This window comes from Phodopus roborovskii, unplaced genomic scaffold (assembly GCF_943737965.1).
Source record: "Phodopus roborovskii unplaced genomic scaffold, PHOROB, whole genome shotgun sequence".
Classification (NCBI taxonomy): domain Eukaryota; kingdom Metazoa; phylum Chordata; class Mammalia; order Rodentia; family Cricetidae; genus Phodopus; species Phodopus roborovskii.
In genome coordinates this window covers 4118573-4146507 of record NW_026126459.1, presented here as the reverse complement: position 1 = coordinate 4146507, position 27935 = coordinate 4118573, and the positions used below count along the sequence as shown (strand labels likewise).

The 27935-nt window shown below is 43.1% G+C and overlaps 2 protein-coding genes across 3 annotated transcripts; one reads left to right on the top strand and one right to left on the bottom strand.

The window, feature by feature from the left end:
• Positions 1–4849: 4849 nt before the first annotated feature.
• On the bottom strand, positions 4850–5594 carry LOC127225616 (cleavage and polyadenylation specificity factor subunit 4-like). Its single transcript, XM_051189103.1, is given in 3 exon segments — positions 4850–5023; positions 5099–5163; positions 5315–5594. Coding segments are annotated over 3 exon segments (519 nt in total).
• A 2245-nt stretch (positions 5595–7839) lies between these two features.
• Ddx17 (DEAD-box helicase 17) lies at positions 7840–26589 on the top strand. Of its 2 annotated transcripts, none has more exons than XM_051189373.1 (13): positions 7840–8230; positions 11237–11387; positions 12828–12927; positions 14195–14328; positions 14901–14966; positions 16595–16736; positions 17082–17242; positions 17333–17505; positions 18890–19000; positions 19544–19605; positions 20534–20593; positions 24687–24923; positions 26019–26589. In XM_051189373.1, the coding sequence occupies exons 1-13, from the start codon at positions 8181–8183 to the stop codon at positions 26522–26524; spliced, it is 1953 nt and encodes a 650-aa protein (XP_051045330.1). In that variant the 5' UTR covers positions 7840–8180; the 3' UTR covers positions 26525–26589. The 2 variants fall into 2 exon arrangements, with proteins under 2 accessions (XP_051045330.1, XP_051045329.1); XM_051189372.1 differs by having other exon boundaries at positions 24687–24929.
• The last annotated feature ends 1346 nt before the right edge of the window (positions 26590–27935 follow it).

Sequence of the window (27935 nt, the reverse complement as noted above, 5' to 3'; positions counted from 1 at the left end):
GCATTTATCTTCTAGAGCTGCTGTTTTGAAGAAGTTGCTCACACACATATGTCTGGGCACAACCAGTAATCTGACGTCCTCTTCTGGCCTTTCCAGACATTTCACACTTGTGGCAGGTAACATAACATAAAAAATAAACCAGTAAAACTTATGGTTTATCTCTGGAGTTTTCCAGCCAATGTAACAGCTGAACTAAGTAGAGTATTGCATAAGTTCATGTATATTTGAAGTCCAAGGACTGGGCCACTAATTATTGTAGGGAGCAGAGGAAGCCTGTATACATACAATAAAACTACTTAGAGTCTTGCCTTCCTCCCATTCTTGCTGAGAACATGGAACTGGGTTTTTTCCCTTTCTCAATTTTTAAATTCCTCTGTGATGACTTTGCACTTTCTAGGCAAGCACTCTAGGCTTTGCACATGCTAGGTAGACACTCTACCATTGAGCTACATCCTCAGCTGTGTGTGTGTGCATGTGTATATGAAAGAGAGAACAGAGAAAGAGAGATTTTGTTTTGTTTTTTACAATGGCCTGGAACTCTTTACCTTCCTGCTTCAATATCCCCAGTGCTGATAAAATTTTTATTCACTACTTTGTTTTCTTTTCTGTGTGTCTCTGCATTTTTCATTTACACATCCATGAATGAAAGTTCTGTCATTGTAAAATGGGATGGTGCATTGTTAACTAATGTCCCTGTCATACCCAAGCTCTAAGATTAGATTCCCAGAAGCTGTCTCCTCATTTGCCCTTCATTTGCTACCATTTGATGGCATCTGCTTCGGGTCACTGTCAACTTAAGTATATCCATATTCTCAACTTTTCAGGTAAGGAACCAGCTTATTAGAAAATTCACACAAATCTCAAAGACAGAAAATTAAACCACTGTGTTTCACACTTGGGTGAATTTAACAATGAATTGTAGAAACCAGATAGAATGTTCATACAGAATGTCCTCAGCTCACAGCAAAAATAGCTCAACAATAAAACTTATTACTTTCAAATCTGACAAAAAAGAACATGTTTCCTAGTGGTTGAAATTTGTCTGCGTATGAATTATGCTGTTATAATAAAACAAAAAACAGGGAGAGTTTGTAGAGGCAAACAAGAGAAAAATGATTGAAACCAGCCTGTGATCCCACTTTGAGATGGACCAGTTTCCTGAGCTTTGCTTCTAGATTGTCATGTCCCCTTGGAAACAATGGGCAGTGTCTAGAGACAGTGTCATCACTTGGGAGAGCCACACACGTATACAGTGCAGAGGCCAGAGCTACTGCTGAGCACCTGTACTGGCTGGTTTTGTGTCAACATGACACAAGCTAAAGTCATCAGAGAGGAAGGAGCCTCAGTTGAGGAAATGCCTCCATGAGATCCAGCTGTAGGACATCAATTAGTGATCAGTGGGGGAGGGCCCCGCTCATTGTGGGTGGTGCTGTCCCTGGGTTGGTGGTCCTGGGTTCTATAAGAAAGGTTAAGGAAGCCTCTTCCAAGGTCTCTGCATCAGCTCCTGCCTCCAAGTTCCTGCCTTTTCTTCCTTTGGTGATGAACAGCAATGTGGAAGTATAAGCTGAATAAACCTTCCTACCCAACTTGCTTTTTGGCCATGGTGTTTCATTGTAGCAATAGAAACCCTAACTAAGACAGCACCTTTCAATTCAATGTACTGTGTCATTCCAGACCAGCTATGTAACCTTCTGGACTTCAGCCTTCTTATCTATAAAGTAAACAGATGGTGGCAGCTAACAGTTGTTGAATATTGTATGTGAGACACTACCCTGAATGATATTCCACTGGCTTTTCCCAGCATCCCTGTAAGAGATCTCTGTTGTTTTATTGGGTTAACAGAGGTACTAAAATAGTAAAAACTCTTAGCATGTACCTTAACAGTGTGAGCACACAACTGTTACTTCCCTAGATTTTCAAGGCAGGGGTTGAGAGGTAGATCGAACTAAACGTATTTTCACTAATTCCAAGAATTTGGTTTGTCTCTAAATGAGATTCCTTGGTCTCTTCTTTATTTAGTGGAATTCTATGTTTACAAAAAAAAAAAAAAAAACACACACACACAACTTTGGCACTGGACAGATGGCTCATTGGTCTAAAGTGGGTATCATTCTTCCAGAAGACCGGAATTCAGTTCCTAGCACCCACTCAAGCAGCTCACAACTCTCTGTAACTCCAGCTCCAGGGGAGTCCAGTGTCCTCTTCTAGTCTCTGCAGATACTGTTTTCATGTGCACAAATGCACACATACAGTTATTTTTAATTTTTTATTTTATTATTTTTTTTGTTTTGTTTTTACAGAGAGAGTTTCTCTGTGTAGCCCTGGCTATCCTGAAACTAGATATGTAGATCAGCCTGGCCTCAAACTCAGAAAACCACCTTTCTCTGCCTGAATAGTGGGATTAAAGGCATGTACCACCATACCTTGCTCCACACACAGTATGTTTTAAAGTGAAAACATATACATATATAGGTTGAACCAGCTTTTTAAAAGTTTTTTTCAAAACAGGGTTTCTCTATGAATCCCTGGATGTCCTGGAACTCATTCTATATACCAGGCTGGCCTCAAATTCAAGAGATCTGCCTGCCTCTGCCTCCTGAGTGCTGGGATTAAAGGTGTGTACCACCACTGCCCTGCCCCACTGAACCTTTTTTTTTTTTTTTTTTTTTTTTTTTAAGATTTATTATGTATACAGTGTTCTGCCTGCACAACAGAAGAGGGCACCAGATCTTCTTACAGATGGTTGTGAGCTACCACGTGGTTGCTGGGAATTGAACTCAGAACCTCTGGAAGAGCAGTCAGTGCTCCTAACCTCGGAGCCATCTCTCCAACCCAACTGAGCTTTTTTTTTTTTTTTTTTCCTTTTTCTTTGTTTGTTTTGGTTTTTGGAGGCAGGGTTTTTCTGTGTAGCTTTGGAGCCTGTCCTGGAATTAGCTCTTTGTAGACCAAGCTGGTCTCAAACTCACAGAGATCTGCCTGCCTCTGCCTCCCAAGTGCTGGGAATAAAGGTGTGCACCACCACCGCCCTGCTGAATTATTTCTTTAATTCAATTATCTTTTGGATGAATGTGAAATGCATTCTTTTTTTTACATTTTTTATTATTGTGTATGATGTGTAAATGCAGGCTCTTGTACAAAGACATTTGTGAACGTCAGAGGGAAGGATCTTTCATTGTCTCACTTCATACTCTAGAGTACCTAGCCTTTGAACTTCTGGTGTGACTCTCCTTTTTGTCCACCTCTCATCTCCCCTTGGGGAGGGGGATTACAGATGAGAGCCATTGAATCCAGTTTTTGACTTGGGTTCCAAGGATGAAGCCCAGATGAACAGATGTATGTGGCAAGTCATCTCATCAGCCACCAAGAATGTGTAATGTATTCTATGGATTCATCTTGAAATCAAAAACTTGTCTGCCAGGGAACCTTAAGTCTCATTTTTTTAGAGGGTAGAAGGAATCAAATAATGACTTATACAAGCTTTATGAAGACAAGAATCCTGAGATTCCAGAAGACAAAGACTTTAACAAAATACAACTATTCCCAGGAAACAAAATATAGGGAGGATTTCAGGAGGCATACCTTACTTTATAAGCCATTTATTATTAGACAAACCAGTGCAAATAATGTTTGCCAGTTAATGACTACTGTAGCTTTTTTTCTTTTAAAATACAAGCTTTTTAATCAACTTCATAACTGAACTTGGATAGGCCCACTTGCCCAACAGGTTGCAGGTGATGGGTTCACATTTTCTAGGCTCAAGGGTGGGTGGCCTCTGCATGCCACAGGGGTCTGAGTGACAGCACAGATCTTGCTTGGCAGAAGGTAGGTGCAGATCAGCTGGGTCAACTATTTAAAGGTGGTCTGCAGCGCTGGCTGAAGGTGTATCTGAAGCATTGTCAGGTAGGTCTCCACAAGAAAGCAAGCCCAGAAGAGCAGCTCAGCCTGGGATCCTGACTCCTCTAAAGAGCCAGGGCCAGGCCAGGCAGTGGATGCTCCAAGTTTGCCTGGAAGGGCTCACTTATACAAGTCACATTCATAGGCACAGCTTGAGGCTTCAGCTGGACTCCGAGGCTGACCTGGCCACAGCCCCACAAGATCCACCCATCCTCTCCAGGTGCTAGTGTTTAATGAGGCCCCAAGGGGAACTGCTAGCCATCTTCCACACAGAACCAAGAAGCACAGCCCTTCCCAGCTTTTCTGTTCCCAAGAAGGCAGTGTGCACGAAGTCCTAAAAAATGAGGCACTGATATCCAAGCAAACTGGCTCAAGGGACCCAACTGAAGTACATGTTCCCCTCAAAAATGAGCCCCGGCAGGTGTGCCTGTGGCCCTAGCCAGTCCTGCCAGCACTACATTCAGCAGCTAAATGCTTGTTCCCAACAGCAGGGCTCTCAGGCTGCTCCAGATTCCAGCTGTTGTCACTGTCCACTGAGAAAGGCCAAATGCCCTTTGGTGCATCTGTTGGCACAGTGTCCTTTTTCACTATGCTTGTAGCAAGTGACTTGCTCCAACAACAAGTCACTTGACTCTGCATGACCTCAGTGACATGCAGGGCTCTCTGCTGATTGGGAGAAGAGTCTGACTGGCTGCATCAAGGATGTCTACCTTTGTAATGGTGGATTGTTACTTTGCAGGGAAGAGTTAAATAACATGGTTTTACTTCGGAAAACACGTGAATGCAAACTACCAATGGGAACAGAAAAAGAAAAAAAAGATGACCTCTTCTGCATGACCAGCAGGAAGAGGGCTTCTGCAATGGCCTGCCCCAGGAGAGTGGGCCGAAAAGAAAGTTCTGGGGATGATGGCAGGAGCTGCTGTTTGAAAAACACCATGTAGACACACAAAAACGATTACTTTGTTGGAGGCTGTATCTGCTGTGGTAGTGGGGGCTGCTCAGTGGTTCCCATGGGTAGTTCAAATCGAGGGTGAATGAATTTACATGAGGGTCCCTCAGGGAAGAATCCCAGGAGGTAATTAACATAAATGACTCTCCCAGTGTGTTGGTGCCTGCACAGGGGACTGTGCTTACAAAAGCAGAGGTCATACCAAGAGCAATCCTTAATCTTGGACTCAGGGTCAATGTACAGGAAGGGGCACACTTTGTTGCTGCATTCCTAGAACTTGGAGTAAAAGTATCATTAGCACATCTTGGTCATGTCGTACTCTTTATTTATTTGGTATTTTGAGATAGGGTTTCTCTGTGGTTTTAGAGGCTGTCCTGGAACTAGCTCTTGTAGACCAGGCTGGTCTCGAACTCACACAGATCCGCCTGCCTCTGCCTCTTGAGTGCTGGGACTAAAGGAGTGTGCCACCACCTCCCAGCTTCATTTCATACGCTTGTAAAAACTCACACTGGTCCTCTTTCTTGCACAGTCCTTTTAGGCAGTGTTTGCACACAACTGTCTTCTCATCACTAATGTTGCGGAATGGACATATGCCACCTTTGCCACATACAGCTTTCAAAAAGAACTTGAGGACAACAGCCCCTGACTTATACATGCCAGGGAAGGACAGCGGCTGGGCCCCGAACTGTTGCTCCATGGACATCTCCAAGTCGAATTTGATGTGGTCCACTCTGGCGGTGATTTTCTGCATGGTGGAGGTGGCCTCTGGCCCTGCTTCCCCTCGGGTCTCTTAGCTGCCCTGCCCACCTCACCTCGCTCTCTGCCTTCCTTTCCTTCTCGCCAATGCTGGAAGGGATGGCGGGCTATTGTAGTTTTTTTTAAAAATAGGGTCCCACATAACCCAGGCTAGCTTTGAATTCACTATGAAGTTTAGGATACCCATGAACTTCTGACCTTCCTGCCTCTACTTCTCAACTGCTGGGATTGCAGGCATACACCACACCTAGTTTTTATAGTGTATGCCAATCGATACAGGGCTTTGTGCATGCTAGGCAAGCAGACCATCAACTGAGCCACATTCCCAAACCTAATGTTTAATATTAAACAGCTGGGTACATCCAGGTGTTGAAAAGAGCATAGTAAGGGGTTTAGCAGCATCCCTGCCAGTAGCTCCTCCTCCTTTCCCAAGTCATGACAGTCCAAATACCTCTATTAACCAGCTTGACTTTCTTGGGATACAGACTGTGTAAAAAGCAGAAAAATTAGATGTTTTCAATGTGACTATATGAGAAAGAGGGACAAAGAGGGACAAAGAGATCCAGTGACCCCCCCAAAAGAGATCAGAGATCTATCTCTGACAGATATAGGATGCCTTCTGAGAACATCCACTCTCATTCCACTTCTTCAAGTCATCTCTATCCTTTTCCCCTCCCGTCTTGTCTTTTTTTGTTGTTTTGAGACAGGGTTCACTGTATATCCCTGGCTGGCCTCAAACTCAAGAGATCCACTTGCTGGGACTAAAGGCACTCCTTCCCTCCAGTCTTGTCTTTTTTTTTTTTTTTTTTTTTGGTTTTTTTAAGACAGGGTTTCTCTCTGTAGCTTTGAATCCTGTGTCCTGGATTTGGATCCTGTGTCCTGGAACTCGCTCTGTAGACCAGGTTGGCCTCGAACTCACAGAGATCAGCCTGTCTCTGCTGATTAAAGGCATGTGCCATCAATTGCCCAGCTAGTCTTAGTCTTTTTTTGTTGAGGGTGCTGTGCTGGGTGCTGAATGCAGGACTTCAATCACGATCAGCAAGCACTTACCCACTCTTCTATGGCCTCCAACCCCGAATCCCTCCAATATCTTTTTCCAAGTTAGCGACTGTCTAACATAAAAAATTGTCATCTGACTCCCTCTCTGCAATGTGCTCGTTCCCCAAGCATTCCTGCAGCTAGCACAATGCCTGGCTCTCCACCACTGTCTTAGTCTGTGGCTAACGTGACAAGTGAGGCTCCTTTTACTTTCCTGGTTTTCCAATAATTTGGGCAACACTCAGAACAGGAGACAAGACAGCTTGCAGGCTGACGGCCTCCATTCTCCGCATCTGTAGAAATAAGACTAGAGGTATCAAGGACACAGCAGCTTCACAATTCTGTAAGTTAAATACGGCCAAGCTGTGTGGCTTGGCAGTGCGCAGGGATGACAAGCAAAAGCAAGTAATCTAAGAGTTGGGAGGCGGCCGGAGCATAGCCTGGCCTGCCTTCCCGCATAGAAAGCCCGCAGACCCGAGCGAGGCCATCGGCGCCCACCTCAGGAAGGGCTCTGGGAAGGTGTGGTCTCTGTGTGAGTGCGTCAACTGTACCCAGCAGGAACAGTGACAAGTCTGTCCCGGAAATGCACGTTACTGAGGGAAACACAGGGTACCTTTTAACCCAGTTGGGCTGTCGCCCCCTAAAGAGCTACGCGACCTATCTAACATGGCTGCGGCGCCAGCGCGGCGAAAAGCAACGGAAGAAAATGGTTCTGGAATGCGTTGCCAGCTTGGTGAACCCGGGACGGCGAGGCGAGGGGCCAAGCCATTCATGAGGTCCTCAAGAGCCTCCGGATTCTAATACCCACTGATGCCTGAAACCTGACCAAAACAACATGGAGGATGGCTATTGTGTCTGCATAAATCCAGCCTCAAAAGCCGTTTGAGCTCGGAATGCTGGGAAAAGTCTATTCTCTAAACAGAATGCGCTACGAAGACTGCGCATCCTCGTAACAGTGGGTCGGCCAACCTTGCAAACAATGTTACGTTGCGTCGGAGGCTCGCCCCACCCCCAGCCCACGTTCTAGAGATGGCGGCGCGAGAGCGGTACGCCCGTTACGTACACTGCCTTATTTAGGTGGGCTGCCAAGGGCTCCCATCTCCGTCACTGACGTAAAACGCTTCCTAGAATGTCTGTAGCACCACACCGAGCCCTCGGGCTCCTCCAGACGCTGTTTACGTAGCGTCTCGGCCGTGCGTAGCGTTAAGTTGAAGCAGTCTCAGCGGCCGCCGCCATTTTGTGTAGTCGCTGGGAAGGAAAGGAGACGCCTAAACCGTGGCACCGCCCGGTTTGAGCGTGACCAGACCTCCCCACTGTACTAACAACCCCGATTCTCTGTGTTTTGCTACCGTCTCCGACGAGAGAGGCGGCGACGGTGGCGTCTGCGACGGGAGACAGCGCGTCGGAGCGAGAGAGCGCCGCGCCTGCCGCCGCCCCAACAGCGGAGGCGCCGCCACCATCGGTCGTCACTAGACCGGAGCCGCAGGCTCTCCCCAGCTCGGCCATCCGTGCCCCGCTCCCAGATCTTTATCCGTTTGGGACCATGCGCGGAGGCGGCTTTGGGGACCGGGATCGGGACCGAGACCGTGGAGGGTAAGGGGGAGGTGCAGGCGGGGGGCGGGGTAGCCCTCGGCTCGCGGCGTACAATGGCGGCGTTGCGCGGGCCTCTGGCTCCGGCGGGCGCCTCTGCGGACTGCCCTCGTGGCTCGGAGGCGGGCCAAGCAACGCTGCCCTGCCTCGCAGGTCATTTGGTCTCCTCCACACGCCGCAGTGTCTGTCCGGGAAAATCGACCTCGGGATGGTTTCCTTTCCGTTATGTCGCCAGCCATCCTCTTTAGAGGGTCCCGAGTCGAAAGGCCTTTCTGATTCTAAACGAGGCTTTACTCCTCTTCCGTTATATTTTGGTTCATTGGAAACATTGGAATGGGAAGTGTTGGAACTGAAAGATCCAGAGGTGCAGGTGACATTTTCATTTATTGCCTTTTAAGGATCCAGTTCTACTGCAGAATTAAGTTTAAGGCATAAGCTAGGGATATATATATACACACACACATACACACACACACACATATATATATATATATATATATATATATATATAATTTTTATTTATTTCTATATAACCGAGGAAGCTTCGTTTTGTGTTGCTAGAAAATTCCTTGACTGTGTGCCCTGGAATCAATACAACAAAAAGCCAACATTGTTCGTGGTTCCTAGATACAAGAAACAATTCACATCTAGATAAACTCTGGGTGCTTCATATTTGGGTACAAATAAAGTCTTGGCTGGTTGTGGTTTGCTCACTTCCCAGCACTCAGGAGGTAGAGACTTGTGAGTTTAAGGCCAGCCTGATAGATGTTGGGAGTTCCAGGACAACCAGAACTACATAGTGATAAAGCTGTTGAAACCAAGAGTACATCTTGAGGTGGCCCATGCCTAGCACCAAGGCAGGAGCTTGATTATAAAGGTCAGCCTGGGCTACCATAGATTTTGTGTCAAAGCAAGGTGATGGTTTTCAAAGTACTAGGTGGGGTTGGTTGTAGAAATAAAAACAACTAAGAATAAGATTTGTAAAGGAATCTTAATTTTAGAAGCTTTACTTTTTTTCTTGATCAAGATTCAAGCAGCATTAGCCAGCCTGGATGGCATGCACCTTTGATCACCACCAGCTGGGAGGCAGAGGCAGGTGAATCTCAGTGAGTTTGAGGAGGCCAGCCTGGTCTATATAGTAAGTTCAGGATAGCCAGGACTACACAGAGAAACCCTGTTTGGAAAAGCCAAAAAGGAAGATTCAAGCAGTGCTGGATTACAGCAAGAAAAATGGGAAATAACACATATCACTGGAGCTGGGCAAAAAAAAAATCCCTTAAAATTGGGTTTGGGCCATTTTTGCAAAACTGAGAAAATCTGGCATCCTATTTCTTAAGTGTTTGAGCATTGTGCTGAGTGGTTTTGTAAGTGGGGTGGAGTGGCCAACTCAGAAGGATTTTTTTCACTGTGATATATAGCTGAAAGCCTGTGTGTGGCCTTTTAAAGGGCTGACGGGTGTACGTTACCTCAGTTCTGCCTGCTGAATGTAAATAACCAATGAATCCCAGTAAAATTTTTTGCCATAAAAATTTCTGTGTGGCTTAGTCTGCCGCATTTGGCCTAGAATGTGCCATGTTTCAGTGTCCCAAGTTTTGGGATCACAAGTGTAGACCCACCACATCAGGCTGTGGCAGAGAGGGTTTTAGATTGTAAGTTTTGTCCCACCTCTCCCCAAACTGGCTGGTCTTGACATTGAAACTCTTCAGAGTAGCTATTACTCAATTTTCTTAGTGTTTGACAAGGAATAAGGAAATGAGACCTTTAAATGCCCTATTTGTGTATCAAAATAAAGACCTGTATTTTTATATAGAGTAAGGCAGATAAGGATGATATTTGGATTGTTCCAGGAACAATTAGCTTCTAATTTCATGCATTTTAGGTTTGGCAAGTGGCCATAACTGTATTCTTATTTGGCTTACCTGTTTGTTGTAAAGGATATATATATATGAATTTATTTAAGGTCAAGCAGTGGTGGCACACCCCTTTGATCCCAGCACGCCAGAGGCAAAGACAGACCAATATCTGTGAGTTCAAGGTCACCCTGGTCTGCAGAGTGAGTTCCAGGACAAGCTCCAAAGTCATAAAGAAACCTGTCTCAAAAAACAAACAAAAAAAGACGTAATTCTAAATGTTTGAGGGGGTTTTTGTGTTATACAAGGTCTCCCCTAGTCCAAACTGACCTTAACTCTGATCTTGCCACCATCTTTTCAAGTGCTAAGATTACACATGTTCAGTACCATATGTAACTTTGAATTTTATTAAAACAAAAAACCTTAACCTACATATTGATGGTTTCTTGTGTAACTCAGTAGTAGTATTTGAGCTTGGTGTAGTAGCTCAGGTACACCTGTAATCCCAGTGTTTATAAGAAGGCAGGAGGATTACTGTGTATTTCTGCCTCAAAACAGGAGTAGTATTGTTTTGTACAGGGAAGAAAAAAAAGATACAAAGCAAAAAATGTAGATAGGAAATAAAGATGAAGGCTAAAGAGGAAAGGATTACAACTGTTTGGTTCTTTTTAATAAACTAAAGATGAACACTCCTGATGTTCCAGTAGTTTGCGTATTATCCAGATGTGCTTGCCACAGCAAGTGGGGGAAGTTGGCTAGGCTAAGAAGCTATTGTAGATTTGAGGGAAGTTCTTAAAGTATGTATGTTTTTCTCTGTGCCCACAAACTTGGTTTTATTTCATTGCAAAATCTCTAGTACCACTTAAAAAACTACATTGGGTTTGTAGTTGGTAGCCAGTGATTTTGCTAAATGGATAATCAATGGTAGTGCTGTTCCTCTGAATAGAAAACTAAGGTACAGAGAAGTAAAGTGTATTCCCAGTGTACATAGTAAGTTTCAGACTTAGAATTCAAGCCTTGTCAGGTCCTGAATCTGTGCTGTTATCCTGTAATATGAATGGTCTTTCAAAAGGACTTTCCAGGAACCATCACTTCACATGGTTTCCTGTCTGTCACTTGAGATGGGTACTAATGAATCAACATTTTTTGGTGTCTCTAGGTTTGGAGCAAGAGGTGGTAGTGGCCTTCCCCCGAAGAAGTTTGGTAATCCCGGGGAGCGGTTACGTAAAAAGAAGTGGGATTTGAGTGAACTCCCCAAATTTGAGAAGAATTTTTATGTGGAACATCCAGAAGTAGCAAGATTGACTCCGGTAAAAAGGGGGGCATGGAGTAGGGGTGTGTAAAACAAACAGCTTAATCTGAGTGTATTGTATATTTTATTTTAGATTATGTCAGATCTTTTTATTATGTTGTGGGGTTTTTCTGTTTTGAATGTGGGTTTTTTGTTTTGTTTTCATGTGCCGTTTCCCCCACCCCACCCCCCCATGTAAAGAGCCCTAGCTGGCCTGGAGCTCACTTTGTAGATGGGGCTGTCCTTGTACTTATTTAGATCTTCCTGCCTCCCCCCCCCCCCAAGTGATGAGATTAAAGGTGTGCATCACCACCACTGCCTGGATGTGTTGTGTTGTGTTGTTTCTTTGAGACATGGCTTCTCTGTGTAGTCCTTGTTTGTTATCCTGGAACTTGCTTTGTAGACCAGGAGCTCAGAGATCTTCCTGCCTCTGTCTCGAAAGCCATGGGGTAAAAGGTGGTTGCCATCACCACTCGGCTCATTTTAATGTGTTTTAGAGTTTTGTTTGTTTGTTGTTTTTGAGAAAGGGTCTTGATTTGTAGCCCTGGCCAACCTGGAACCTACTATGTAGCCAAGCTGGCCTCAGACACTCAGGTCCATGTGCATCTGAGTGCTGGGATTAAAGAACACCATTGTGGCTGGCATTCATTTGTGGGTTTTTTTTTTTTTTTTTTTTTTTTTTTTTTTTTTTTTTTTTTTTTGATTCTTAGGTGTTAAAACTGTTCTATTTGTGACATGGTCTCACTATATAGTTCTAGGCTGGCCTTTAACTTGTTATCCTGCTACTTCATTCAGCTCATGGACACCAAAGTTACAGGCATGGGCAGGCATATCTGTTTTGTGCTGTTCTTTCTAGGGTCAAACCCTGACCTTTGTCCATGAAGGCAAGTTCTCAATCAATGAGCTAATTTTCTTTTAGCAGTGCTGAGCTCAAACCTAGCACCACATGCTTGTAAAGCTTAAACTCTACCATTGAGCTACACCCTCATAAAATTATTTTTTAAAATAAATTAACATTGTGTTTGTGTGCTTTTGACCACTTGGTAGTGCATTATACCCAGAAAATCATTGCTAGTCCAGAAAAATTATATGATGGAAAGAGCAGATCGTTTGGGCCTAAGTTCTACATAATTTCTTCCTAGTTTTAGGTAGAAGTTAGCTGTTTGTAGTAAACAGTCTCGCTAAGTAACCCTGGCTGTTTGGAATTGTTTTGGTAGATATGGTTAGGTTTGAACTTGAGCTGATCCTTCTGCCTACTGTAATGGGATTACAAAGTACTACCTACCTATCCTGGCTAGGAATTACTCTTGGGAGGTTTTTCTCCTGTGCAAAATGGAGCCTTTTGTTCATGTGCTTCACAAACTTGAACTTATGTAAAAAAGTTAGTATTTATCATTGTATGATAGTAAAGCTTTTAAATTGAGAAGAGCTTTTATTGTCTTTCTTTTTCCTGCTATAGTATGAGGTTGATGAGCTGCGACGAAAGAAAGAGATTACAGTGAGAGGGGGAGATGTTTGTCCAAAACCTGTCTTTGCCTTCCATCATGCTAATTTCCCACGTAAGTGTTCTTTAATCCTACATTAAGTGGTAGGTTGCTTAAAGGTTTTGAAAAGTATAAAGGAAAGATAGTAGTAGCCAGATGGTGAATGCTCACGCCTTTAATTCTAGCTCTTGGCAGGCAGATCTCTTGAGTTTGAGGCCAGCCTGGTTTACAGAGTGAGTTTCAGGACAGCCAGGGCTACACAGAAACCTTGTCTATAAAATCTACAGAGGGTAGGGATGAATGAATGAGAATGGCTCAGTGGGTGAAAGTGTACCTAAACTCCGACTTTGGAACCTATATAAACGAGGAGAAAACACGCTCCACCAAGCTTTCCTCTGACCTCCACAAACTCACTCTGGCCCCTCCCTCTCTCTCCCTCCCCCCCCCCCCTCTCTCTCTCTCTCTCTCACACACACACACACACACACACACACACACGATAATGAAGTTCAAAAATTTTATGTTTCTATTTATTTTTCAAGACAGTCTCACTATGTAGATCAGGGTGGTTGGTTTGAACCTTAAGATCCACTTGCTCCTGCCTCCCCCAAGTGTGCAATTAAAGGTGGATGCCATTACACCTGGCTTTAAATAGTAATTTTATGTGAAGTTCCAGTACTTTAGAAGTATGAAGGCTACAAGTATTAATAAAGACTGTGTTGCACAAATTTTTATTTTTCAAATTTTGTGTGGCGTAAGGTTCCCAAAGAGGTCAGAAGAGGGCATCAGATACCCTGAAGTTGGAATTACAGTTGTGAGCCTGATATTAAGTGTTGGGAACCAAACTTGGGTCTTTTGCAAGAACAGTAAGCACTATTAGCAGCTGAGCCATCTCAGCTTTGGGTTTTTTTGTTTGTTTGTTTGTTTTGAGACAGGGTTTCTCAGTGTAGTGGCTCTGGCTGCCTCCCAATGCTGGGATTAAAGGTGTCCTCCACCACTGCCCAGTTTCTGCGTTGCTTTTAATGCCAATACTTCCACTGGTATTTTGCCCTTGGCATCTTACAGAGTAGCAGAATATATTATGAACTTGGAGAACAGTAAGTGACTCATCTGCCTGTGCAGCTGAATTAGGATGGTAATTCTCAAAGGTAGTATGGAACTGGCAAGAGATTGGGTTTAAAGTTTTTGAATCCAAGTAAGTCTTAATAAGTAACTGCCACTTTTTTGGTTTTCCAGATCAAAGGTGTGAGCCACCACTAATCTTAACTGCTGCTTTTATACAGACTTGACATGTATCCTTAGTTTTACTAGTAAAAGTAGTAATGCATTTGCTTTCTTTCAGAGTATGTAATGGATGTGCTGATGGATCAGCATTTTACAGAGCCAACTCCCATTCAGTGCCAGGGATTTCCTTTGGCTCTTAGTGGCCGGGATATGGTTGGCATTGCACAGACTGGGTCTGGGAAGACATTAGCGGTAGGTACCAAGTCTTGACATTGTAGTAACTTATTTTGTTATCCTATTTGTCTTAATTTTCTTGGGTCCCATCTGGGCCTCCCATCCCCTCCCCCCAAGTTCCCTACCCCCTAGGGTTTCACCTTGTAGTCCCTGCTATTGTGGAACTTGATCTGTACAGGGGGGTGGGAGGCTCCAACCAGAGAACTCCCTGCCCCTGCTACCTCCCAAGTGCTGGGATTAAAGTTGTATGCCATCATACCCAGCCGGGGATGGTAGGGCACACTTTAATCCTGGTACTAGGGAGACAGAAGCTGGCAGATGGACCTCTGAGTTGGAAGCCAGTTTGGTCTATGCAGTGAAGTTCCAGGGTAGCCAGAGCTACAAAGTGAGACAATGTCCCAAGAGGGCCAATAAATAAAATACTGTATGTTCAGTATTTCACCAATATGTCTACATTGTACTTGAGTGTGGTAATATGTTCTAGTTTTCTTACTTTCTATGAGGACATTGTTAATTACTGATTTAAATTAGAATCCTTAAGATAATGGCTTCGGTTTTTATGACATTTTTGATTAATTCTCATTTCTCAGTATTTGCTGCCTGCGATTGTTCATATAAACCACCAGCCATATTTGGAAAGAGGAGATGGTCCAATTGTAAGTGTGCTACAATTTGTAATTTTTAAGAATAACTGTATTGAATGATAGTTGTTTTGGGCACTGTCACTAAAACCCAATTTCATTCCTTTTTAAAAATGTTTATGGGTGTTTTGCCTGTGTGTGTGTGTGGGGGGGGGGTTTGCCACGGAGGCCAGAAGAGGGCATTTAATCCACTGGAAATGGAGTTACAGATAGTTGTAATCTACAATGTGGTTGTTAGGGTATTGAGCCCAAGTCCTCTGGGAATGGGGCCGGTGCCCTTAACCTCTGAATCATCTTTCCAGCCCCTGCCCTAATTTAATTCTTAACCCTTTTCTCTGTATGTAAAAGTGGTACTGGCCTGTCTTATTTGGAATTAAATGTGATTATTTTTCTGTAGGGAGTGGGCCCATGCCACCTTATTCTGTGGAAGCTGGGGTCAACTTTTTAGGGTCTCAGGTCTTCCCATCAAGTGGGTGTCAAGATCAGATTTTCAAACTTGGGCGAGTTTTTTTGTTTATTTGTTTTTATGTAGAATAGGCTCAGATCATCCTTCCTCTGCCTCCTGTGCTGGAATTATAGCTGCACACCACTGTATCCCCCTCTGGTACAAGCATCTTATCTGCCAATGCTCTTAACCTATTAGCCATGGCTTCAGCCTTTGAGGAGGGGTTCTGTTCAATACAGTGTTTTTCTGAGTAGCTTTGCAGCCCAGTCCTGGAACTCTGTAGACCAGGTTAACCTCGAACTCAATACTTGGACTAAAGGTGTGTGTCACCACCACCTGGTTTGTGTGTGTGTGTTGTGTTGTGTTGTGTTTTACCTGTATGTGTGTTTGTGAGTGAGGGTGTCAGATCCTCCAGAACTGGAGTCATAGACAGTTGTGAGCTGCCATGCCAGTGCTAGGGATTGAACCCAGGCTCTTCTGAGAGAGCAGCCAATGTTCTTAACCACTGAGCTATCTCTCCAAGCTCTACTTTTATCTGTATTCCCTGCTGGTATTTATACCAGCTCACATGCTCCAACACAGCCACACACTGTTTTTCTGTAATAGCCCCGGATGTCCCTGAACTTGCTTTGTAAACCAGGCTGGCCTCAATCTGACAACAGAGATCTGTCTACCTCTGCTTCTTGAGTGCTGGGATTAAAAGTGAGCACCATATTTATTAAGCTGATTGTTCATCTTGTAAGGTTAAAAGTAGGTAATACAAAACTAGGTGTGATAGTGCTTGTCTTTACTCCTAGTACTAGTTAGGTAGAAACACGAGGATCAGAAGGAACTTCAAGGTCTTCAGCTAAAAGTTAAAGGCTAGTTAAAGTATAAGGCCCTCTTTTTATTAATAGTAGATAATACAAGGTGTAAATCAACCCCAGGGGGTCTTTTATATGTCACTCAGTCTTAATGCATCAGACTAGGCCAAGTAGGGAGGATGCTGGTATCATTTCCATTTCTAAATAGTAAGTTGTATTTTCTCATAAGCTAATATGCCCCACTGATCAAATAACTTGATGTGTTCAATTAGACAATAAGGAGATAATTAGACTACCTTTTGGTTCTTAGGGTTTTGGGGGGGTGGATTGTTAAACTTGTGGTGGCTGTCTCAAGTTTACTTGCTTTGTTTCTTCCCTTCTCCCCCTTGTTTCAGTGTTTAGTGCTGGCTCCTACTAGAGAACTTGCTCAGCAGGTGCAGCAGGTAGCTGATGATTATGGAAAGTGTTCTAGATTGAAGAGTACATGCATTTATGGAGGTGCTCCTAAAGGTCCCCAGATTCGAGACTTGGAGAGAGGTAAAAAAAAAAAAAAAAATGTTTTCATTCTTTGCCAATTTCTGTAAATGAAATGGAGCAAAACAGGTTCTTGTAGAAAATTCAGTATTTTCAATAGTGTAGAAATTCTTGGGATGCAATCCTTTTAGCTACTTTACAGGGAGCAGCTGGTGGCTGGAAGGCCTTACCTACTCTTTGTTAAGTTCTCCTTACATCATGTTCTTTAGATACTTTAAGTTTTAACAACTGCTATAACAGTACATGCAGCTACCAGGGCTGGTATGTCCTAGTTTCTGTGTACTGAGGTTTGGATAGTTTATAATAAGGGTTCTTTTTGTTGTTTTTTGTTTTGTTTTTTCTTTGCAGGTGTTGAGATTTGCATAGCCACTCCTGGGCGCCTAATAGATTTCCTGGAGTCAGGAAAGACAAACCTTCGCCGATGTACTTACCTTGTGTTGGATGAGGCTGACCGAATGCTTGATATGGGCTTTGAGCCCCAGATCCGTAAAATTGTTGACCAAATCAGGGTTCGTAAAGCTGATACTTCATTAGTATTTGTACCTTTTTGCCTGTCATATAGTTTCTTAATCTAAAGGAAAACCTTCATTTCTTGATAGCCTGACCGGCAGACACTGATGTGGAGTGCAACCTGGCCAAAAGAAGTGCGGCAGCTTGCAGAGGACTTCCTGCGAGATTACACACAGATCAATGTGGGCAATCTGGAGTTGAGTGCCAACCACAACATCCTGCAGATTGTGGATGTCTGTATGGAAAGTGAAAAGGATCACAAGTATGAAAGAATACTTCATTATCCTGTTTTGTTTTTTATGGTTTTTCGAGACAGGGTTTCTCTGTGTATCTTTGTGAACCAGGCTGGCCTTGAACTCAGAGATTCACCTGCCTCTGCCTCTCAGGTGCTAGGATTAAAGGTGTGTGCTACCACTGCCCAGTCATTGTCCTATTTTGACATAATATTACATTTGGGTTTTGTTTTTTGAGCAGGGTTTGTGTAGCTTTGAAGCCTGTCCTGGAACTCTGCTCTGTAGACAAGGCTGGACTCAGACTCACAGAGATCCACCTGCTTGTGCCTCTGAGTGGTGGGACTAAGTGTGCCAGTTTGGTTTGTTTTTGAAATAGGACTGCACTGGGTATCCTAAGGTTGCCCTCAAACTGATGATCTTCCTCAGCCTCCAGAATGCTAGAATTACAAACAGTACTATACCATAGCTAAAAAGGCCACAGGGTTTGTTTTGGGTTTTGTTTTGTTTTTAGGTTGAAAACATTCTTTGTCATTTATTGGAGCAGTATAGTTAAATGAAATAATCTTGGATCCTTGGGGTTTAATTTAGGCTTTTTAAATACCAGCTGTATAGTTTTTAGGCAGATTTAAGTTTTACTTCTCATTGCCTCCATTTCTCATTTTTGAGATAAGAATAGTATCAGATCTGCTTGAATCTAATGTGGATTCCTTGGAATTCAATTTTATTTATTATGTATGTGAAACAGGATCTCCTTGGCAGGCCTGGAGCTCAAGATGTAACAACACACTTTATGTGTTGCTGGGGATTCAACCCAGGACATCATGCATGCTAGTCAAATACTATAAACACAGTTTTTGTTTGTGTTCATGCACTGTGCTCATAAAGGCAAGAAAAGAATTTAGATCCCCTGGGGCTGGAATTAAAGATGGTTGTGGATGGACATAGTGGATGTCCAGAGCTAGTGTCAGTCCCCTCTGTAAGAGCAGCAAAAACATTAACCCCTTCAGTCCCTGAATTATTTTTTCTTTAAAAAAAAAAATGTAGGTGTTTGTTAAAGTATCTGTCAGTGGGTTGGGTGTGGTGGTGCATCCAAGCACTTGGAAAACAGGCAGGCAGATCTCAAGTTTGAGGCCAGCCTGGTCTACAGAGTAAGTTCCAGGACAGCTAGGGGTACACAGAGGAACCCTGACCCCTTAAAAAAAAAAAAAAAGAAAAATTATGTTTGAGGTCTTTTGGAAGAGAAGGTTCTTGTTATGTAGCTAAGGTTCACCTTTGAATTCTCCATCCTGCTTCAGCTTTCCCAGTGATTACTGGGATTGTAGGCATGTTCCATCTAAACTTTGGGAGTTAATAGCTGTGTTTGATGTAAAGGAAAGAACTTTACTGTGAGGCTGCATTATTTTGTCTTTTCAGATTGATCCAACTGATGGAAGAAATCATGGCAGAAAAAGAAAATAAGACTATAATATTTGTGGAAACAAAGAGACGCTGTGATGACCTCACTCGGAGAATGCGCAGAGATGGGTGAGAACAGCACATAGATAGCTTTATCAGTGTTTCTCAACCTGTGGGTCATGATGTTTGTATGTGGAGATCAGGGGAAGTGTCAGACAACTTTTTCACAGTGGTTGCCTGTCAGATATCCTTCATATCAGATATTTATGTTGTGATTTATAACAGCAAAATTAGTTAATGAAGTAGCAATGAAATAATTTTGTGGTCGTGGGTCACCATAGGAACTGTAATAAAGGGTTGTTAGCAGTGGTTCAGAACATGTATGTATATATTTTAGCCTGATGTGTGTGAATGTATAACCATTATGTAGCTTAAAGAACTTGATCAAGGGCTAGAGAGATGGCTCAGCAGTTAAGAGCACTGGCTGCTCTTCAAAAGTTCCTGAGTTCATTTCCCAGCAACCACATAATGACATTGGTGTTCTGGCCTGCAGGCATACATGCAGACAGAATACTGTATACATAATAAATAAGTCATTTTTAAAAAAACTTGATCAAAATCATATACTAATACTTTTGTAAAGATTTCTAATATATGATTTTCTTCTGATAGGTGGCCAGCTATGTGTATCCATGGAGACAAGAGTCAACCAGAAAGAGATTGGGTACTTAATGGTAAGAATAAGACTAATAGGCATTTTGAGATAGGATCTTGCTGTAGATCAGGTTGACCTTGAACTCACAGAAATCCACTCTGCATCCTAGATCTTGCTGGGATTAGAAATGTATTCTACTGTACCTAGCCCAATATCTTCCCTCCCCCTTCGTTTGTTTGTTTGCTTGTTTAGGCAGGGTTTCTCTGTAGCTTTGGACACTATCCTGTCACTCGCTCTGTAGACTAGGCTGATCTCAAACTCACAGAGATTGGCTTGCCTTTGACTCCCAATTGCTGAGATTAAAGGCATGTGCCACCACTGCCCAACATACCCCTATTTATAAAGAACCAGATAATAGATTATCTGGGGCTTTGTTCATCAAATAATGGGTTGAGTGATTTCTACACTAAAACAAGTGGACATAGACAGACATGGCCTGGCTGTGTTTTCCAGTTTTGTTTGCAAAAGTACTAGATTTTATTTGTAGATCAAAGTTAAAGCTAGCCCTATTTTAGTTAGTTGACCCATGGATATTTTCAATACATCTCTAGAGTTCTTTAAAGTTCATAATTATATAAATAAAAATCAGCATTTTCAAGTGCAAGGAGCTGGAGAAGATGGCCCAGCATTAAGAGTACATACCGCTCACAACCACTTGTAATTCCAGGTACAAGGGGATTCAATGCCTCTGCCCTCTGAGCACCTACACTCAACATACACAGATACAGTTTTTAAAAATGTGTAAAATATTTTTCCCCTTAATTAAAATAGGTGTTATATGAGGTGTAAAAAAGTGTACAGAGCCAACATTATAAAAGGCATGAGTCTTGGGTAGATGGGAAAACAATTTTTCTTCAGCCCATGTCTTTTATGGATGTTCTTTATAGCCTCAGTTCCCTAACTTGGCACCATATTTTTTTTTTTTTTTTTTTTTTTTTTCCCTTCAGAGTTCCGATCTGGAAAGGCTCCTATCCTCATTGCCACGGATGTAGCCTCCCGAGGGCTAGGTTTGTATAGATAGGTGTCTCTGTTGGTGGTTTGTGTATCTTTTGGTTTTCAAATTTTTTTGTCATGTCAAATTTATAGTTGTATGTACATGAGTTAAGTCAAAAGAGTATAAGTGTGATTCCCCTCCCTGCAATTTTTTTTAACCTTTGTGTGGGATTTTAATTGTTTTATTATTTTGAGTTTTCTGAGGTCATTTCACCCACCCCCCCTTTTATTTTCAAAGTCTCATCTGGCTCTTAACAAACAGGCTTTGGTCTGCAGCAAGGCCTAGGCATGACTGTAAAGTTACAGGGAGGGGAGACATTCATTTTACAGCTTAATTTCTTTTTGGTTTTGTTCAGTTTTCTGGCTGGATAGAAGGAGCCTAATTAAACCTAGCTAGCAAAAACTGGTTTTTTATGTTTCTCCCTAATACCAGATACAAACTAGAGGCCACTTCATGAACATTTCCTAAAAAGGGTTTGATTACTCTGTACTATAATGCCATTCTATTAAATCTGCATTGCATAGTGTTACTTCAGTAAAAGCATGGGAAATTTCCCCCTTATCTATCATTTGGCCATCAATGTGTTGTTGTCCAGTTTAAGAACTTAATCTGAAGGTGTCCTGTCCTTCTGGAATTTCAACTCATGATTTAAGATACATACAAATAACCTGTGATACTTTAGCCTATTGTTTTTAACTGAACAAGTCTGGCCCAAAATGTTAACATTTATAAAGATTACTCCAGCTGGTGTGGTAATGCATGCCATTGATCCCAATACTTGGAAGTCAGAGGCAGGTAGTTTCTTTAGATTGAGGCCAGCCTGGTGTGCATAGTGAGCTGTAGACCAGCTAGGGCTATATTGTGAGATGCTGTGTCCACAAAAAGAGATTCTTCTAGCTGGGCATGGTAGTTTATGCCTGTGAATTCCAGCACTTGAGATACTTAGGCAGAAGAATCAATAGTTTGAGGCCAAACTAGGTTATATAGTAAGATCTTGTTTTAGAGAGGTGGGGGTCATTTCTATTGAGGAATCCATTGTTGATGTGTTAATTTTCCATTGAGGAAGGTGAGAAGTACCGAGTTTCCCTGTGCAATTTAACATGGAGATGATAAGTATCGAATGCAGCAGTGATGGAGCTTTTTAACATCCAGAGGTAGTGACCTACAGCCATGGCGGGAAGTTGTCTCTTCCCTCTGAGGTCATGTCTGGGTCCCTGCCGTTAGAACTTGGGCCTGTTGGGAAAGGAGGCAGAAGCCTGAAAGCAATTTGCATAAAGCTTTCAGTAGTGGTGGTTTTTAAAACAGGCTTGCTATGTGCTGGTAGCTTCTTTGTGCATCTTGCCTAGACAATTAAAAATCTTTGTTCTATGTCCCCTTGCATATTTTAACAAACTCAATTGGCTGCCATTAGAATAACTTAGACTCTTCATCCCACCCTCCCTCATTCAAGTGAGGGGAGAGGGAAGGTACCTGAGTCTGTTTCTTGTTACTCAACATCGGTGCTTTTGGGCCCCTTTGTTTGCTGCCTTGTAAAAATCAAAAGGAGGGAGAAAACCCACCACAATGGCAGAATTCTGACCAAGGTCCTACAAGATCCTGGAAAGTGAAGGCTTCTACCTCATAGACAGGGGTGCTATTTTCAGCTGAGTCACCAGGCCTTTTTTCACTTCTGTGGAGCGATGGTCTCTTAAATGGTCCCTTCAGGTAAGTTCTTTGCCTCCCATAGTTTCATAATAGTCACCTTCAGGCGACCACTGTTCCCTTTCCACTGGGATATTTTTTATTTTGCTTTTTTTTTTTTTTTTCTTTTTTGTTTAAAGATTGTTGAACTAAAAGTATTGAATTGATTTTGTTTTGTTTTTTAGCAGAAGCTTTGATATCAGCTGCAGATCACTCAGTACATGGCTGAGGCAAAAATCTACATTGGCCCGAAGCCGCTCTAGATGAGCCTGCTGGCTAGTCTTAGTTCTCCCAATTAGTGATTGGAGTTTCAGGCCATGGCATAGGGCTTCCCAAACAACAGGTTCTCCCAGGCCACTGGCCAAAACTGTAACTCTCCATTTCTTACCCTGCTACAGCATCTTCTATAAAGACAGCAAGATAATATTGTGGCAGTGCACCAGTAACCTCAGGGCAGCCTGGACTGGAGAAAACCAGATTCTGTGCTTGCTCTTAGGTGGTCTCAGTCAGCTGTATGCACACAGGACACCTATCTAGTATGAAGAACTTGCACCGTGTCCACCCTTTATCAAGCCCCTCCAGAAGTACTCTCAGCTGTTAGCATCTGGAGCCCCAGTGCTTGCTGCTTGGAAAGCACACTCATGTGCATCCAGTGCAGTAATTCAGCGTGCTCTGTTGCTGTGGTCACTCAGTGGGAGTGATTAAGGGGCATTGTCCAAGCTCTGAAGATGTGCTTATGGAGTTATCCCCCCACCCCACCCCAGCCTTCCATCCTTGCCCTATATTTTTTCTTTGGCATCAACGACCCAAGCCGGAGACTCAAGCTGCCCCCTGTGATAAGTGCCTTCTCGTCTTTCTGGTGTGATTCAGGACTTTAGGGGTCAGTAAAGACTGAGGAGCTTTTATTGTAATAAGAAACAGACATAATGCCCCCACTTCACATGCCCCTAACGAGCTGAATTTTTGTTTTTCAATCATCTCCCCTTTTCCCTGAAATTAATCCAGTCTGGGCAATAGATGCAGTCTGACCCTTTGGATGTAACTTTTTTCTTAATTTTCTACAATCACCCCAATTACCTTGGGGAGGCGTTGGAGGACCTGAAATTTTTACCTGAACCCAGGTTCTCCGGCGCTTGGCAACCAAATGGGGCTACAGAGAAGCATCTAAGCCAGTTCACAGAGCGAGCGTGTGTGGGGACTTCTCACTGCCATGGACCCTTGATGCATGCTCCCCGCGCTCCAGTGGTCCCGTGTCAGAAGGCGGAGTTTTCGAAAGGAGGCCGCCAAATATAAAAGACAAAGAGACGGGATCGGCTGCAGCGGTTTCCCAAAGGAGGAGGGAGTGTGCATCGGTCTGGTAACAAACAGAGAATGTTTTTTAATTAATTATTTCTATCACAGAAATCTGTGTTTTATCTAGGATATTTTCAGAATATTCTTTGTAAAATGCAGATTTTTTTTACCACAAAAAAAAAAAATGAGGATTCTGTTATTAGATTTGTTTGTTAAGTAGGTTAAAAACTACATTTAGCTGAAAGCATTACACTAACATTTACATAATTTAAGTTCAGGGTTACCCAGCCCAATTCCTAGTCATGTACAGAATATCAAATGTGTGTCTCAAGGTTTCCTGGTTTGCCCCACCTTCTTTGGCTGTTGAATCTCCAGGTCACATAGACGATCTGATCATTGATACAAGTACCAAGTTTGCAATAACCTTGAATTGAGTAGAAACAAAACCTCACTTGAGAAGCTGGGCTTGGTAGTACAGTGAAATTTTAGTGTAATGTATTCTTGTGGTGATTGAAAAGGGAAAGATACTGTGGGTGTTAAGCAAAGTAAAATAGGTGTGTACTTTGGCTTTGGTTTTGCTTTTTAAATACAAGAGAGAAAAAAAAAAAAACCTAACTGTTTAGTCTGAGAATGTAGTGAGTAGATGAAGTGCCTTTCCATTTTGCTCTGTGACTGGTCTGAAGGTAAGTAAATTGTATTGTTGGTAGACTGTGCCAGGCTTCTCCCAACAGAGTAGAAGTGATTTGGCCCTGCATTTTAATAGTGGTTACTGATTTCTAATACACCCCTGCTTTGAAAGGGGTGGCACTAGAATATGTCAGTCTGAACTGTGGTCATAGTGTAGCTCCTGTCAGCATATTGTCACAGAAGAGGCAGGAGTTTGGGGGTATTAAATGGGACTCAGTGGAATTAAAGCAAATCAAGTTGCAGTGCCTATTTGTGTCCTAAGAGTCACTGACCCTCTTTTACTCTGTTGGGATGAGTCTTTTTTGTGCCCGCTCAGAGTGGTTACTAACTTCATCTTATCTCCTCTTGCTGTTATCTGCATTCGTGCTTTCCACCTCTTGGCATGTCCTTTATCTTCTCTCTCTCTGCCATATCAACCTACACAATGACTCATCGTGACTTGGAAGATGTGGAAGATGTCAAGTTTGTGATCAACTATGACTATCCAAACAGCTCCGAGGACTATGTTCACCGCATCGGCCGCACAGCCCGGAGCACCAACAAGGGCACTGCTTATACCTTCTTTACCCCAGGGAACCTAAAGCAGGCTAGAGAGCTGATCAAAGTGTTAGAAGAGGCCAATCAGGCCATCAATCCAAAATTGATGCAGCTGGTGGACCACAGAGGTGGTGGCGGCGGAGGGGGTAAGGGTAAGTCCTGGAATTTTCCAGGGATTACCAAGGACTCTTAATGCTTATTGTGCCTTTTTGGGTTTGTTTGTGTTTTTTGGTTTTTTATCTATGAAGGCTCTTGCTTGGAACTCAGAATGCTTAGTAGTTTTCGTGACCTCCTTGTAAGTCAGAAAGCAAGTTTTGTCATTGTGCTGCTATTGTTACTCTTATAGCCTGGTGTGTGAGAATCTAAGACCCACTATTTAAATTTTGGGTCACATGGTAGTGTACACAATCATACTAGTACATTCCTATAAACTTGGGGGAGTGGTGGTGGTTTAAGACAGGGTTTCTCTGTAACAGCACTGACTGTCCAACAACTCTTTGTAGCTTTTGTATATCAGGGTAGCTTTGAACTCACAAAGATAGAACTCACAGAGATATGCCTGCCCCAGTCAACCTCTGTGCATGCACTCATACACACACACACACACAAAGTATTTGCCTCCTCATGTAGCTGCCTGTAAATCTTGACACCTGAACTAAAGCCAGGTGTGAATCTTTTAGGGACAGTTTGAGCTTTATATGTAGACCTTGTTTCTCTTAATAAATACAGATAAAGCTAAGCTATTATTGTTTCTTGATGCCTTTAAACTGCTTCTTTAGATCAGATTTTCAATTTATATTTGGAAAATTTGGTGTAATTTTACATTATTTCATAACATAGTAACAAAACTGAGGCATGTAGCCGATGGATAGTTGTGAGGTTCACTCAGCTTTAGGCTCCTGGCTCCCTAGCCTAGTGTGTTAAGATTGATTTTTGTAGCCTGGTGGTAGTGGCAACACACGTCTTTAATCCCACCACTCAGGAGGCAGAGGCAGAGGCAGGCATATCTCTTGAGGTCGAGGACAGCCAGAGCTACACAGTGAAATCCCAGCACAAAAAACAAAAGAAGGAAAGATTGTTTTTGTTACACTCAAGAAGAGTCTAGAAGGCACCAAGTTGAGTGAAAGATTAGAGACTAACATTGCTGACTATAAAGATGTGTTGGGTATTTCTGTTCCCCTTAGGGTTCAGTTTGTTTGGATCCCATGTTGGCATTAAAGATACCTTTTTCTTCCCATCAGGTGGTCGCTCTCGGTACCGGACTACTTCTTCAGCCAACAATCCTAATCTGATGTATCAGGATGAGTGTGACCGGAGGCTTCGAGGGGTCAAGGATGGTGGCCGGAGAGATTCTACAAGCTACCGGGATCGTAGTGAAACCGATAGAGCCAGTTATGCTAATGGCAGTGGCTATGGGAGCCCGAATTCTGCCTTCGGGGCACAAGCAGGCCAATACACCTATGCTCAAGGCACCTATGGGGCAGCTGCTTATGGCACCAGTGGCTACACAGCCCAGGAGTATGCTGCTGGTACTTACGGGGCTAGCAGCACCACCTCAACTGGGAGGAGCTCCCAGAGCTCTAGCCAGCAGTTTAGTGGGATAGGCCGATCTAGTCAGCAGCCACAGCCACTGATGTCACAGCAGTTTGCACAGCCTCCAGGAGCTACCAATATGATAGGCTACATGGGGCAAACTGCTTACCAGTACCCTCCCCCCCCTCCTCCCCCTCCTCCTTCTCGTAAATGAAGCTGCTTGGTGGGAGTGACTCATGCAGATTAATTACATCTAAAGGAAAACCGGCTATTCTTTTACCCTCTAGCCCTTTTCATTTTTACTTTTTTCTCTTCCCATCCATTGTGGTTTACCTTTTTTTAATGCAGATTAGTTAAAATTCACTGCCAGGTTTCCTCTGCCCACCCAAAAGATCCAGTCTGTAATAACAGATTTTGTAAGGAAGGAAAAAAAATATATATATATATATGTATGTATATATATATATATATCTGACTGGAAAAGATTAATTTCTTCTCCCAATTTAATGCATGTTGAGGATATTGAGCTATTTTTTATCTTAAAGGTATTAGGCACTTTTGTTGGAGCCTGTTTATTGTTGGGAGGGAGGGAGGGAAGGGAAGGAGGGGCTGTTTTGCAGAAGATAGTGGCAATGTGCTTCAGACTGTTCTCCTTAGTGGGAGAAGCCAGGAGGGACTTCCATATGGGTTGTCCATGGTGTTAAGTTAGTGAATTTAGATTATTCAGGCCTGATGAATTTTAAGACTATTAGTCATTTTGGCTGGTGGCTTATTATGTGCATTGGACAGTTTAAAAATTGCCAATTGGTTTTGCCCCTCCAAAATATATATATACCTGGTTAATGTTGAGTTAGAAATAAATTTCTGAATTGAAGCATATCTTTTTAAGTTTAAAAAAACTACAAGGCATTGTTTTTGCTAGGTAGACTGGCATCTGGGTAGAGGCTGCCTCTCCCGCCCCCCCAATATAACCAGGGACCATCTGAAAGTCAATTGTCTAGCCAGATGGCCATTGTGAGCATTAGCATCAGAACTTAGCAGAAACTTTGGAGCAGCTGGGTCTTCAGTGTAGAAAATACCTTTAGAAATAATGGACTCCAAATGGGCAGCTCTTCCTCTTAAACTTGGTATTTTTAGTGCTAGAGTAAGAGCAATTCGTAGGCTGCTGTCTTCTTGGCCAGGCTCTCCTGAGCAGGACTGGTGAAGAGCTAGTCTCCACAGCCTGTTGTAGCAGCTGGAGGCTCCTTGGCATCCCTTTGCACTCAGCTTTTCACAGGTAGGTAGTAATTAGGAAGTACTATGGAGAACTAGAATCCACCTCTCTTCAGTGTCAAGTGGGTGAGTTTGTCCTGAAACTGCCAAGAGCAGCAGGTGCATCCTGAAAGACTTGTGTCACCCTAACAGGATAGATGGCCCCAACATCTCTGATAGATCACAATGATGGGGCCTTTTTTGTTGTTACTCATTCACAGTACAGTTAAAGAGAGGAGACTCCACTGCATTCCTTGGCTGTGCACTCGGAGTGCTTGCTGCTTTGTAAAAGCCTTAGGAATGATATACATGTGAGGCTTCCTCCAGGAAGTGAAAAGGGATGGTTTTAAGGGCTCTGAAAGTAGGATTCAGTG